Consider the following 15,780-nt stretch of genomic DNA (forward strand, 5'->3'; position numbering starts at 1 on the left):
GCCAGGAGACACCGTACAGCTAGAGCCAGGAGACACCGTACAGCTAGAGCTGGGTCCTGGTTAGAGCCAGGAAACACCGTACAGTTAGAGCTGGGTCCTGGTTAGAGCCAGGAGACACCGTAGAGCAGGAGACACCGTACAGCTAGAGCTGGGTCCTGGTTAGAGCCAGGAGACACCGTACAGTTAGAGCTGGGTCCTGGTTAGAGCCAGGAGACACCGTACAGTTAGAGCTGGGTCCTGGTTAAAACCAGGAGACACCGTACAGTTAGAGCTGGGTCCTGGTTAGAGCCAGGAGACACCGTACAGTTAGAGCTGGGTCCTGGTTAAAACCAGGAGACACCGTACAGTAAGAGCTGGGTCCTGGTTAGAGCCAGGAGACACCGTACAGTTAGAGCCAGGAGACACCATACAGCTAGAGCCAGGAGACACCATACAGCTAGAACCAGGAGACACCGTACAGCTAGAGCTGGGTCCTGGTTAGAGCCAGGAGACACCGTACAGTTAGAGCTGGGTCCTGGTTAGAGCCAGGAGACACTGTACAGCTAGAGCCAGGAGACACCGTACAGTTAGAGCTGGGTCCTGGTTAGAGCCAGGAGACACCGTACAGTTAGAGCTGGGTCCTGGTTAGAGCCAGGAAACACTGTACAGCTAGAGCCAGGAGACACCATACAGCTAGAGCCAGGAGACACCGTACAGCTAGAACCAGGAGACACCGTACAGCTAGAGCTGGGTCCTGGTTAGAGCCAGGAGACACCGTACAGTTAGAGCTGGGTCCTGGTTAGAGCCAGGAGACACCGTACAGCTAGAGCTGGGTCCTGGTTAGAGCCAGGAGACACCGTACAGCTAGAGCCAGGAGACACCGTACAGTTAGAGCTGGGTCCTGGTTAGAGCCAGGAGACACCGTACAGCTAGAGCTGGGTCCTGGTTAGAGCCAGGAGACACCGTACAGCTAGAGCCAGGAGACACCGTACAGTTAGAGCTGGGTCCTGGTTAGAACCAGGAGACACCGTACAGCTAGAGCTGGGTCCTGGTTAGAACCAGGAGACACCGTACAGCTAGAGCTGGGTCCTGGTTAGAGCCAGGAGACACCGTACAGCTAGAGCTGGGTCCTGGTTAGAACCAGGAGACACCGTACAGCTAGAGCTGGGTCCTGGTTAGAGCCAGGAGACACCGTACAGCTAGAGCCAGGAGACACCGTACAGCTAGAGCTGGGTCCTGGTTAGAGCCAGGAAACACAGTACAGCTAGAGCTGGGTCCTGGTTAGAGCCAGGAGACACCGTACAGCTAGAGCTGGGTCCTGGTTAGAGCCAGGAGACACCGTACAGCTAGAGCCAGGAGACACCGTACAGTTAGAGCTGGGTCCTGGTTAGAGCCAGGAGACACCGTACAGCTAGAGCCAGGAGACACCGTACAGTTAGAGCTGGGTCCTGGTTAGAGCCAGGAGACACCGTACAGCTAGAGCTGGGTCCTGGTTAGAGCCAGGAGACACCGTACAGTTAGAGCTGGGTCCTGGTTAGAACCAGGAGACACCGTACAGCTAGAGCAGGGTGCTGGTTAGAGCCAGGAGACACCGTACAGCTAGAGCTGGGTCCTGGTTAGAACCAGGAGACACCGTACAGTTAGAGCTGGGTCCTGGTTAGAGCCAGGAGACACCGTACAGCTAGAGCCAGGAGACACCGTACAGCTAGAGCTGGGTCCTGGTTAGAGCCAGGAGACACCGTACAGCTAGAGCTGGGTCCTGGTTAGAGCCAGGAGACACCGTACAGCTAGAGCTGGGTCCTGGTTAGAGCCAGGAGACACCGTACAGCTAGAGCTGGGTCCTGGTTAAAACCAGGAGACACTGTACAGCTAGAGCCAGGAGACACCGTACAGCTAGAGCCAGGAGACACCGTACAGCTAGAGCCAGGAGACACCGTACAGTTAGAGCTGGGTCCTGGTTAGAACCAGGAGACACTGTACAGCTAGAGCTGGGTCCTGGTTAGAGCCAGGAGACACCGTACAGCTAGAGCTGGGTCCTGGTTAGAACCAGGAGACACCGTACAGTTAGAGCTGGGTCCTGGTTAGAACCAGGAGACACCGTACAGTTAGAGATGGGTCCCAGGAGACACCGGTTAGAGCCAGGAGACACCGTACAGCTAGAGCTGGGTCCTGGTTAGAGCCAGGAGACACCGTACAGCTAGAGCTGGGTCCTGGTTAGAGCCAGGAGACACCGTACAGCTAGAGCCAGGAGACACCGTACAGCTAGAGCTGGGTCCTGGTTAGAGCCAGGAAACACCGTACAGTTAGAGCTGGGTCCTGGTTAGAGCCAGGAGACACCGTACAGCTAGAGCTGGGTCCTGGTTAGAGCCAGGAGACACCATACAGTTAGAGCTGGGTCCTGGTTAGAGCCAGGAGACACCGTACAGTTAGAGCTGGGTCCTGGTTAAAACCAGGAGACACCGTACAGTTAGAGCTGGGTCCTGGTTAAAACCAGGAGACACCGTACAGTTAGAGCTGGGTCCTGGTTAGAGCCAGGAGACACCGTACAGTTAGAGCTGGGTCCTGGTTAGAGCCAGGAGACACCGTACAGTTAGAGCTGGGTCCTGGTTAAAACCAGGAGACACCGTACAGTTAGAGCTGGGTCCTGGTTAAAACCAGGAGACACCGTACAGTTAGAGCTGGGTCCTGGTTAAAACCAGGAGACACCGTACAGTTAGAGCTGGGTCCTGTCTAGAGCCAGGAGACACCGTACAGTTAGAGCCAGGAGACACCGTACAGTTAGAGCTGGGTCCTGGTTAAAACCAGGATATCTGTAATGACCCTGTATCCCAAATGATACCCTTGACCCTTTATAGTGCCCTGCTTCTGACCAAAGGCGGGTCAAGGTTGTGTACTATAAAGGGAATAGGGTCCCATTTGGGACCGTCTTATTCAGGTTCTGTACGGTGGTCAGAGATGGTGGGGATAAAACCCAGCTGTATGCATAACAATCTCCTTCTCAGGACTGGGTTTCTATAACTCAGTTTTCATGTGGCCGGTTTGTATTGACATTTTTGCTGCAAAAGAACTTCCCTTCAGGGACAATAAAGATGTATTAAATTCTGCTCTGTTCGATATACTACGCACACACTGAGGTCAGGATGGGGGCAACGCACAGATACCCATAGACTTGCAGTCATAACACTAGTTAGCATTGGCTAGCGAAACTACCTCTAACTTCCTTCATACTGGACATAAAAATCATATCAATTGTAATTCATAATATATTATACGAAATTGATGACAATCCACAAAATGAATACATAGTTTACCATACGAAACGTAACATATCATACTAAATGGAGTTTATCGGATGATTTTTGTAAAGAATAATACGAAATGCTCTGAGACCGGGTTGACTTGTGTCTCATCTATTTGTTGCAGTTGAAAGTCACCGTACCTGTCCCTTCCTCCTCCCGGACCTACACAAATAACGGTCCACGGCCAGACCAGCATCACGCATCATCAACTGTATCCGAAGTACGACCCACCCTCGCGATGCAATCTTTATGAAATACGTCTTATTCATTTAATACAACAACAACAAAAAACATACGCTTATTATCTGTTGAGATATCATCCCCATCCCAGATACAACACGTAATACCTAAAAACATCCCATCCGTGTTGTAATATACAGGACATCAGCTGTGAGGTTATCCACCTACCTTGTCTGTGTGCTGGTCAAAGTAACCTAATAACTGGTGGTCGGGAAGTAGGCTAAGATTCCTACAAGCGTTTTCTGTTGATTAGACACATACGCAGTTTGTATTGTGGCCCATTCATTTCAACCAAGTAGTAGTTGTCTCTAGATGACAATAGACGGATGATAACTGCCACACTGTCGGTAACCGATGCTCTTATCGGCTATATGTCGTTGGTTCAGGAAACATTTAACATCCACACCAGACAAGTGTACCATTGAAACGAGGTCCCAGAGGATACATCATCCAGAGAGCCACGTTGAGAACATTGACGCGGAGTATGTTTTACATTCCCAAGCGGTTTCCAGGCTCTTCCTCGTCTGTCCGAGGAGGAGGAAGAGAGCGCCTTGCCTCCGTCCCTTTAAAACTGCGGCGCAAACCTTCGACAATGTGAAATAGCCATCTTCATTCTCAGAAGAGGAAAAACTTAAAATTGTATCCACAACAAACGTCAACAATAAAACGGGACTTCGGATGAGCTCTAGATATGTCTGTGGCCTACAGTAACGTTTGTAGCAGGAGCTATAACGTTTCCGGCTGCGACAGATCCTGGTTTCTCCAGCCTGACCCATTTGATTCTTTGTCCTCAGAGCGACTAGCGGCAGTAAGTGGGAGGAATGTTCCCTGCTCTGCCCCCATGCCAACCAGCAGCACTATCTTTATCACACATTACCTTGGGTTTCACCCAAAATATCTAAATCACAGAAGTAAAATAGCCTATTCGCTGCACACCTCAAATATCGCATATCTCGACTCCGTAACTCGTAGTTACATAGTAAATCAAACATTTTAATTTCACAATTCATAAGGAACGGGTTTATTAATAATTGGGTAAACAAAACGGTCGATGAACCAGCCCAACTCCAAACTCTGAAATAACTCCTAGAATACACGATATATCTGCATGTCTCCTCGTACGTTTCAGTTATACTGCAAATCTACCATTCCAGTAGAGTCCTATAAACCAGCCTGTGGGGCTGAAGCACTGAGACAGACAGAGACTAAGGTAGAGTCCTAGAAACCAGCCTAGCACTGAGACAGACAGAGACTAAGGTAGAGTCCTATAAACCAGCCTGTGAGCCTGAAGCACTGAGACAGACAGAGACTAAGGTAGAGTCCTATAAACCAGCCTAGCACTGAGACAGACAGAGACTAAGGTAGAGTCCTATTAACCAGCCTAGCACTGAGACAGACAGAGACTAAGGTAGAGTCCTAGAAACCAGCCTAGCACTGAGACAGACAGAGACTAAGGTAGAGTCCTATAAACCAGCCTGTGAGGCTGAAGCACTGAGACAGACAGAGACTAAGGTAGAGTCCTATAAACCAGCCTAGCACTGAGACAGACAGAGACTAAGGTAGAGTCCTATTAACCAGCCTAGCACTGAGACAGACAGAGACTAAGGTAGAGTCCTATAAACCAGCCTAGCACTGAGCCAGACAGAGACTAAGGTAGAGTCCTATAAACCAGCCTGTGGGGCTGAAGCAGAGACAGACAGACACTAAGTGAGAGTCCTATATGGCACGCTATTCCCTACATAGTGCACTACTACTACTATATAGTGCACTACTAGTACTGTATAGTGCACTACTACTACTATATAGTGCACTATTACTACTATATAGTGCACTACTACTACTGTATAGTGCACTACTACTACTATATAGTGCACTACTACTACTGTATAGTGCACTACTACTACTACATAGTGCACTACTACTACTATATAGTGCACTACTACTACTATATAGTGCACTACTACTACTGTATTGTGTACTACTACTACTGTATAGTGCACTACTACTACTATATAGTGCACTACTACTACTACTGTATTGTGTACTACTACTACTGTATAGTGCACTACTACTACTGTATTGTGTACTACTACTACTACATAGTGCACTACTACTACTACATAGTGCACTACTACTACTATATAGTGCACTACTACTACTATATAGTGCACTACTACTACTATATAGTCCACTACTACTGTATAGTGCACTACTACTACTGTATAGTGCACTACTACTACTGTATAGTGCACTACTACTACTATATAGTGCACTACTACTACTGTATAGTGCACTACTACTACTATATAGTGCACTACTACTACTGTATAGTGTACTACTACTACTACATAGTGCACTACTACTACTATATAGTGCACTACTACTACTACATAGTGCACTACTACTACTATATAGTGCACTACTACTACTGTATAGTGCACTACTACTACTACATAGTGCACTACTACTACTATATAGTGCACTACTACTACTATATAGTGCACTACTACTACTGTATAGTGCACTACTACTACTGTATAGTACACTACTACTACTGTGTAGTGCACTACTACTACTGTATTGTGTACTACTACTACTGTATAGTGCACTACTACTACTGTATAGTGCACTACTACTACTATATAGTGCACTACTACTACTGTATAGTGCACTACTACTACTATATAGTGCACTACTACTACTATATAGTGCACTACTACTACTGTATAGTGCACTACTACTACTATATAGTGCACTACTACTACTGTATAGTGTACTACTACTACTACATAGTGCACTACTACTACTATATAGTGCACTACTACTACTACATAGTGCACTACTACTACTATATAGTGCACTACTACTACTGTATAGTGCACTACTACTACTACATAGTGCACTACTACTACTATATAGTGCACTACTACTACTATATAGTGCACTACTACTACTGTATAGTGCACTACTACTACTGTATAGTACACTACTACTACTGTGTAGTGCACTACTACTACTGTATTGTGTACTACTACTACTGTATAGTGCACTACTACTACTGTATAGTGCACTACTACTACTATATAGTGCACTACTACTACTGTATAGTGCACTACTACTACTATATAGTGCACTACTACTACTATATAGTCCACTACTACTGTATAGTGCACTACTACTACTGTATAGTGCACTACTACTACTGTATAGTGCACTACTACTACTATATAGTGCACTACTACTACTATATAGTGCACTACTACTACTATATAGTGCACTACTACTGTATAGTGCACTACTACTACTGTATAGTGCACTACTACTACTATATAGTGCACTACTACTACTATATAGTGCACTACTACTACTGTATAGTGCACTACTACTACTATATAGTGCACTACTACTACTATATAGTCCACTACTACTGTATAGTGCACTACTACTACTGTATAGTGCACTACTACTACTGTGTAGTGCACTACTACTACTATATAGTGCACTACTACTACTATATAGTGCACTACTACTACTATATAGTGCACTACTACTACTATATAGTGCACTACTACTACTATATAGTGCACTACTACTGTATAGTGCACTACTACTACTGTATAGTGCACTACTACTACTATATAGTGCACTACTACTACTATATAGTGCACTACTACTACTGTATAGTGCACTACTACTACTGTATAGTGCACTACTACTACTATATAGTGCACTACTACTACTATATAGTCCACTACTACTGTATAGTGCACTACTACTACTGTATAGTGCACTACTACTACTGTGTAGTGCACTACTACTACTATATAGTGCACTACTACTACTATATAGTGCACTACTACTACTATATAGTGCACTACTACTGTATAGTGCACTACTACTACTGTATAGTGCACTACTACTACTATATAGTGCACTACTACTACTGTATAGTGCACTACTACTACTATATAGTGCACTACTACTACTATATAGTGCACTACTACTACTGTATAGTGCACTACTACTACTACATAGTGCACTACTACTACTATATAGTGCACTACTACTACTGTATAGTGCACTACTACTACTATTTAGTGCACTACTACTACTACATAGTGCACTACTACTACTATATAGTGCACTACTACTACTATATAGTGCACTACTACTACTATATAGTGCACTACTACTGTATAGTGCACTACTACTACTGTATAGTGCACTACTACTACTGTATAGTGCACTACTACTACTATATAGTGCACTACTACTACTGTATAGTGCACTACTACTACTACATAGTGCACTACTACTACTATATAGTGCACTACTACTACTGTATAGTGCACTACTACTACTATTTAGCGCACTACTACTACTATATAGTGCACTACTACTACTGTATAGTGCACTACTACTACTATATAGTGCACTACTACTACTGTATAGTGCACTACTACTACTATTTAGCGCACTACTACTACTATATAGTGCACTACTACTACTATATAGTGCACTACTACTACTATATAGTGCACTACTACTACTGTATAGTGCACTACTACTACTATATAGTGCACTACTACTACTATATAGTGCACTACTACTACTATATAGTGCACTACTACTGTATAGTGCACTACTACTACTATATAGTGCACTACTACTACTGTATAGTGCACTACTAGTACTACATAGTGCAGTATTACTACTGTATAGTGCACTACTACTACTATATAGTGCACTACTACTACTATATAGGGCACTACTATTACTATATAGTGCACTACTACTACTATATAGTGCACTACTACTACTATATAGTGCACTACTACTACTATATAGTGCACTACTACTACTATATAGTGCACTACTACTACTATATAGTGCACTACTACTACTGTCCTGTCTGTGTAGGTATGAACAGGTATGAACACATCACCTTGGTTTACCTACAGGTATGAACACATCACCTTGGTTTATCTACAGGTATGAACAGGTCACCTTGGTTTATCTACAGGTATGAACAGGTCACCTTGGTTTATCTACAGGTATGAACAGGTCACCTTGGTTTATCTACAGGTATGAACAGGTCACCTTGGTTTATCTACAGGTATGAACAGGTCACCTTGGTTTACCTACAGGTATGAAAAAAAACAATTCCCCATTCGGTCTGTTTTTTAATTTTATTTAAACTAGGCAAGTCAGTTAAGAACAAATTCTTATTTACAATGACGGCATTCAGATACACAAACACAAGGCTCTCTGGCTCAGGATCAGGCCTCCCCTGTCCATGTAATCATATTCATTAGGTCTAAAAGGCTAAAACTGATCCAGGATCAGGCCTCCCCCTGTCCATGTAATCATATTCATTAGGTCTAAAAGGCTAAAACTGATCCAGGATCAGGCCTCCCCCTGTCCATGTAATCATATTCATTAGGTCTAAAAGGCTAAAACTGATCCAGGATCAGGCCTCCCCTGTCCATGTAATCATATTCATTAGGTCTAAAAGGCTAAAACTGATCCAGGGGCCCGGTCTGAATATGGGGCCTGGTCTGAATATGGGGCCTGGTCTGGCCTTGGCATGGGGCCTGGTCTGAATATGGGGCCTGGTCTGAATATGTGGTCTGGTCTGAATATGGAGCCTGGTCTGAATATGTGGTCTGGTCTGAATATGGAGCCCGGTCTGAATATGGGGCCTGGTCTGGCCTTGGCATGGGGCCAACAGAACAGTCTCTCATCCTCTTCTCATTCCACATCTGCCATGTCCACATCCCCCTGGGACACACCCCCTTTCTGGCGTCTGGCTGCCTTTTGGTGCTGCTGCCTTTGGTGCTGCTGCCTTCTTTGGTGCTGCTGCCTTCTTTGGTGCTGCCAACGCCTTAGTCTTTGTTGCTGCCTCAACTAAGGAGGGAGAAAGAGAGACAGACCTCAGATGCTGCACACAGAGAGAGATATATATATATAGCCTATACACAGGCCAGTTTATTAGGTACACTACCCCGTTCCCCTAAAGGAGAAGAATGGTGCCAGCTAACAGGCCAGTTTATTAGGTACACTACCCCGTTCCCCTAAAGGAGAAGAATGGTGCCAGCTAACAGGCCAGTTTATTAGGTACACTACCCCGTTCCCCTAAAGGAGAAGAATGGTGCCAGCTAACAGGCCAGTTTATTAGGTACACTACCCCGTTCCCCTAAAGGAGAAGAATGGTGCCAGCTAACAGGCCAGTTTATTAGGTACACTACCCCGTTCCCCTAAAGGAGAAGAATGGTGCCAGCTAACAGGCCAGTTTATTAGGTACACTACCCCGTTCCCCTAAAGGAGAAGAATGGTGCCAGCTAACAGGCCAGTTTATTAGGTACACTACCCCGTTCCCCTAAAGGAGAAGAATGGTGCCAGCTAACAGGCCAGTTTATTAGGTACACTACCCCGTTCCCCTAAAGGAGAAGAATGATGAAACGTTTCATCTGTGAACATCGTTGCCCTACAATATGAGGGGTGACTAAAGTCAGCTACTATACATTATGAGGGGTGACTAAAGTCAGCTACTACATTGAGGGGTGACTAAAGTCAGCTACTATACATTGAGGGGTGACTAAAGTCAGCTACTCTACATTGTGAGGGGTGACTAAAGTCAGCTACTCTACATTGTGAGGGGTGACTAAAGTCAGCTACTCTACATTGTGAGGGGTGACTAAAGTCAGCTACTCTACATTGTGAGGGGTGACTAAACTCAGCTACTCTACATTGTGAGGGGTGACTAAACTCAGCTACTCTACATTGTGAGGGGTGACTAAACTCAGCTACTCTACATTGTGAGGGGTGACTAAAGTCAGCTACTCTACATTATGAGGGGTGACTAAAGTCAGCTACTCTACATTGTGAGGGGTGACTAAAGTCAGCTACTCTACAATATGAGGGGTGACTAAAGTCAGCTACTCTACATTGTGAGGGGTGACTAAAGTCAGCTACTCTACATTATGAGGGGTGACTAAAGTCAGCTACTCTACATTATGAGGGGTGACTAAAGTCAGCTACTCTACATTATGAGGGGTGACTAAAGTCAGCTACTCTACATTATGAGGGGTGACTAAACTCAGCTACTCTACATTGTGAGGGGTGACTAAACTCAGCTACTCTACATTGTGAGGGGTGACTAAACTCAGCTACTCTACGTTGTGAGGGGTGACTAAAGTCAGCTACTCTACATTGTGAGGGGTGACTAAAGTCAGCTACTGTACATTGTGAGGGGTGACTAAACTCAGCTACTCTACGTTGTGAGGGGTGACTAAACTCAGCTATTCTACATTGTGAGGGGTGACTAAACTCAGCTACTCTACAATATGAGGGGTGACTAAAGTCAGCTACTCTACATTGTGAGGGGTGACTAAAGTCAGCTACTCTACATTGTGAGGGGTGACTAAAGTCAGCTACTCTACATTGCGAGGGGTGACTAAACTCAGCTACTCTACATTATGAGGGGTGACTAAAGTCAGCTACTCTACATTATGAGGGGTGACTAAAGTCAGCTACTCTACATTGTGAGGGGTCACTAGTCAGCTACTCTACATTGTGAGGGGTGCCTAAAGTCAGCTACTCTACATTATGAGGGGTGACTAAAGTCAGCTACTGTACATTGTGAGGGGTGACTAAACTCAGCTACTCTAAATTGTGAGGGGTGACTAAAGTCAGCTACTGTACATTGTGAGGGGTGACTAAACTCAGCTACTGTACATTGTGAGGGGTGACTAGTCAGCTGCTCTACATTATGAGGGGTGACTAAAGTCAGCTACTATACATTGAGGGGTGACTAAAGTCAGCTACTATACATTGAGGGGTGACTAAAGTCAGCTACTCTACATTATGAGGGGTGACTAAAGTCAGCTACTCTACATTATGAGGGGTGACTAAAGTCAGCTACTCTACATTATGAGGGGTGACTAAAGTCAGCTACTCTACATTATGAGGGGTGACTAAAGTCCGCTACTATACATTGAGGGGTGACTAAAGTCCGCTACTATACATTGAGGGGTGACTAAAGTCAGCTACTATACATTGAGGGGTGACTAAAGTCAGCTACTCTACATTGTGAGGGGTGACTAAAGTCAGCTACTCTACATTGTGAGGGGTGCCTAAAGTCAGCTACTCTACATTATGAGGGGTGACTAAAGTCAGCTACTGTACATTGTGAGGGGTGACTAAACTCAGCTACTCTAAATTGTGAGGGGTGACTAAACTCAGCTACTGTACATTGTGAGGGGTGACTAGTCAGCTGCTCTACAATATGAGGGGTGACTAAAGTCAGCTGCTCTACATTATGAGGGGTGACTAAAGTCAGCTACTCTACATTATGAGGGGTGACTAAAGTCAGCTACTCTACATTGTGAGGGGTGACTAAAGTCAGCTACTCTACATTATGAGGGGTGACTAAAGTCAGCTACTCTACATTATGAGGGGTGACTAAAGTCAGCTACTCTACATTGTGAGGGGTGACTAAAGTCAGCTACTCTACATTATGAGGGGTGACTAAAGTCAGCTACTCTACATTATGAGGGGTGACTAAAGTCAGCTACTCTACATTATGAGGGGTGACTAAAGTCAGCTACTCTACATTGTGAGGGGTGACTAAAGTCAGCTACTATACATTGAGGGGTGACTAAAGTCAGCTACTATACATTGAGGGGTGACTAAAGTCCGCTACTATACATTGAGGGGTGACTAAAGTCCGCTACTATACATTGAGGGGTGACTAAAGTCAGCTACTATACATTGAGGGGTGACTAAAGTCAGCTACTATACATTGAGGGGTGACTAAAGTCAGCTACTATACATTGAGGGTTGACTAAAGTCAGCTGTTATACATTGAGGGGTGACTAAAGTCAGCTGTTATACATTGAGGGGTGACTAAAGTCAGCTACTATACATTGAGGGGTGACTAAAGTCAGCTGTTATACATTGAGGGGTGACTAAAGTCAGCTGCTCTACATTATGATTGACAGGTGGAGAGTTTATCCTTTCTGAAGTGGATACGAGAGCACATGACAACTCAGAGGAAATGTGATTCAACAACCCAGTTTAAAAATGTATAGTTATTCACTTCTTACCTTCCATAGCGGCCTTCTCTGCTTTCATATGTTGCAGCTGTTTGAGCAGCTTGCGTTTCTTCTTCCCAGACAGAGTGATGTTGGCTCTGGGGCTGGAGCTGATCAGGGACGACAAACAACAACATCACTTTCAGACTACAGAGTGATGTTGGCTCTGGAGCTGATCAGGGACGACAAACAACAACATCACTTTCAGACTACAGAGTGATGTTGGCTCTGGAGCTGATCAGAGACGACAAACAACAACATCCCTTTCAGACTACAGAGTGATGTTGGCTCTGGAGCTGATCAGAGACGACAAACAACAACATCCCTTTCAGACTACAGAGTGATGTTGGCTCTGGAGCTGATCAGGGACGACAAACAACAACAACATCCCTTTCAGACTACAGAGTGATGTTGGCTCTGGGGCTGATCAGAGACGACAAACAACAACATCCCTTTCAGACTACAGAGTGATGTTGGCTCTGGGGCTGATCAGAGACGACAAACAACAACATCCCTTTCAGACTACAGAGTGATGTTGGCTCTGGGGCTGATCAGAGACGACAAACAACAACATCCCTTTCAGACTACAGAGTGATGTTGGCTCTGGGGCTGATCAGAGACGACAAACAACAACATCACTTTCAGACTGAAACATGGCAATGATGATGGAGCGAAGGAACAAACACAGCAGCTCAACAAGCCAATCAGACCACAGCAGCTCAACAAGCCAATCAGACCACAGCAACAAAGACCTGGTTACTACTACCATACACCCCAGGACTTAGGACTCAAAACAACCACAACACTTCACCTGGGTACTACTACCATACACCCCAGGACTCAAAACAACCACAACACTTCACCTGGTCAGGATCCTGGACAACAACACTTCACCTGGTCAGGATCCTGGACAACCACAACACTTCACCTGGTCAGGATCCTGGACAACAACAACACTTCACCTGGTCAGGATCCTGGACAACAACAACACTTCACCTGGTCAGGACCTGGACAAAACAACACTTCACCTGGTCAGGATCCTGGACACCTTCACCTGGTCAGGATCCTGGACAACCACAACACTTCACCTGGTCAAATCCTGGACAACCACAACACTTCACCTGGTCAGGATCCTGGACAACAACAACACCCTGGTCAGGATCCTGGACAACCACAACACTTCACCTGGTCAGGATCCTGGACAACCACAACACTTCACCTGGTCAGGATCCTGGACAACAACAACACTTCACCTGGTCAGGATCCTGGACAACACAACACTTCACCTGGTCAGGATCCTGGACAACCACAACACTTCACCTGGTCAGGATCCTGGACAACCACAACACTTCACCTGGTCAGGATCCTGGACAACAACAACACTTCACCTGGTCAGGATCCTGGACAACAACACTTCACCTGGTCAGGATCCTGGACAACCACAACCCTTCACCTGGTCAATCCTGGACAACACCTGGTCAGGATCCTGGACAACAACAACACTTCACCTGGTCAGGATCCTGGACAACAACAACACTTCACCTGGTCAGGATCCTGGACAACAACAACACTTCACCTGGTCAGGATCCTGGACAACCACAACACTTCACCTGGTCAGAATCCTGGACAACACACAACACTTCACCTGGTCAGGATCCTGGACAACAGGATCAACACTTCACCTGGTCAGGATCCTGGACAACAACAACACTTCACCTGGTCAGATCCTGGACAACAACAACACTTCACCTGGTCAGGATCCTGGACAACAACAACACTTCACCTGGTCAGGATCCTGGACAACAACATTTCACCTGGTCAGGATCCTGGACAACAACATTTCACCTGGTCAGGATCCCGGACAACAACAACACTTCACCTGGTCAGGATCCTGGACAACCACAACACTTCACCTGGTCAGGATCCTGGACAACAACAACACTTCACCTGGTCAGGATTTTGGACAACCACATTCAGAACACAGGATCCTGGACAACCACATTCAGAACACAGGCCCATTGGTCAGGCAGTTTGCTCATGCTTGTTGTTCTCCATCTTTGTTGGTTAATCTACCCATAAATATCTACCCATAAATATACCACTGTTTTATTATATCTATGACTGTACCACCAAGTACATTTGTCTCCGCCCGGTCCCATGAGTCTTCAAGTATCCCCTAGGGGTACCCCTGGTTAACAACCACTGGCTTACAGTATGAAGTACAAACAGTCTGGAAACAGGACCTACTTTCTCTTCCTGAGATGGTGGATGGTGGTGAGTCCTTCGTCCACCACAGCTCCCACCTTGATGTGTCTCCTCCTCTTCTCACGGGTCAGATTCCTCCGCCGCTTATAGAGCTTCTTGCCCAGCTCCTGATGAACATACATCACAACATAAGGCTTTCTGGGGGTTTAGCTAGCTGGTAACACATAACGTAGACAGTATTGATTCACATCTTAATTAAAATGTTACATTTTTGGTGCAGTGTTACTAGAAATAACAACGTTGTAGTTAGCTTACATTGAAATGTGTCATAACGAAATAATGCCATGTGATCTAACTGCAGCTTAGCTAGTTAGCCGTTTTGCTAACACGAACTTCTTGGATGTAATTTTACCTTCAACATTAAACGAGCTGTCTTTCTGGTTCTAGGTTATGATGAAGTAACCTTTCTACATCTCGTACTGGTGTAAATATCAAAGTAAAGTTAGGTTTTATATGTGTAACTTACTGTCTTGGGTCTGTTGATCTTTCCACCCGGTGTTCCAGTCTTCCCCATGCTTGCTGCTGTAATATGAGAGGCGTTAGGAGAGTTCCGGGCTAACTTCTCATTGGCTGGAAGAGACCACTTTCTTCCATTTTCATTGGCTGGAACGTTCTTCTTCTTCTTCTTCTTCTTCCAAAACAATGCTGAGGTTTAACGGCGGGTTGGCATCCAATAAATGTTGCATTACTGCCACCTACTAGGCTGGAGTAAATCAACAAAGAATACAGCAAATACCCTACCATCTAACACTACACTCACAACCAGTATTAATAAATACCCATCTAACACTACACTCACAACCAGTATTAATAAATACCCATCTAACACTACACTCACAACCAGTATTAATAAATACCCATCTAACACTACACTCACAACCAGTATTAATAAATACCCATCT

The 15,780-nt window shown here is 45.2% G+C and overlaps 2 protein-coding genes across 3 annotated transcripts in view; both read right to left on the reverse strand.

Moving 5' to 3' along the window:
- Positions 1-4,267, reverse strand: part of LOC135571284 (mucin-2-like) — a 45,129-nt gene extending 40,862 nt beyond the window's left edge. For both annotated transcript variants that reach the window (XM_065017067.1, XM_065017066.1), the window contains exon 1: positions 3,687-4,267. The gene's annotated coding sequence lies outside the window, so the exon portion shown is untranslated. The remainder of the gene's footprint in view (positions 1-3,686) is intronic.
- A 4,426-nt stretch (positions 4,268-8,693) lies between these two features.
- LOC135571285 (uncharacterized protein C11orf98 homolog) lies at positions 8,694-15,446 on the reverse strand. The gene is given in 5 exon segments (XM_065017068.1): positions 8,694-9,333; positions 9,335-9,425; positions 12,626-12,723; positions 14,861-14,985; positions 15,345-15,446. Coding segments are annotated over 5 exon segments (426 nt in total). The 5' UTR covers positions 15,393-15,446; the 3' UTR covers positions 8,694-9,269.
- Positions 15,447-15,780: the final 334 nt, after the last annotated feature.

This window comes from Oncorhynchus nerka, unplaced genomic scaffold (assembly GCF_034236695.1).
Source record: "Oncorhynchus nerka isolate Pitt River unplaced genomic scaffold, Oner_Uvic_2.0 unplaced_scaffold_311, whole genome shotgun sequence".
Taxonomy (NCBI): domain Eukaryota; kingdom Metazoa; phylum Chordata; class Actinopteri; order Salmoniformes; family Salmonidae; genus Oncorhynchus; species Oncorhynchus nerka.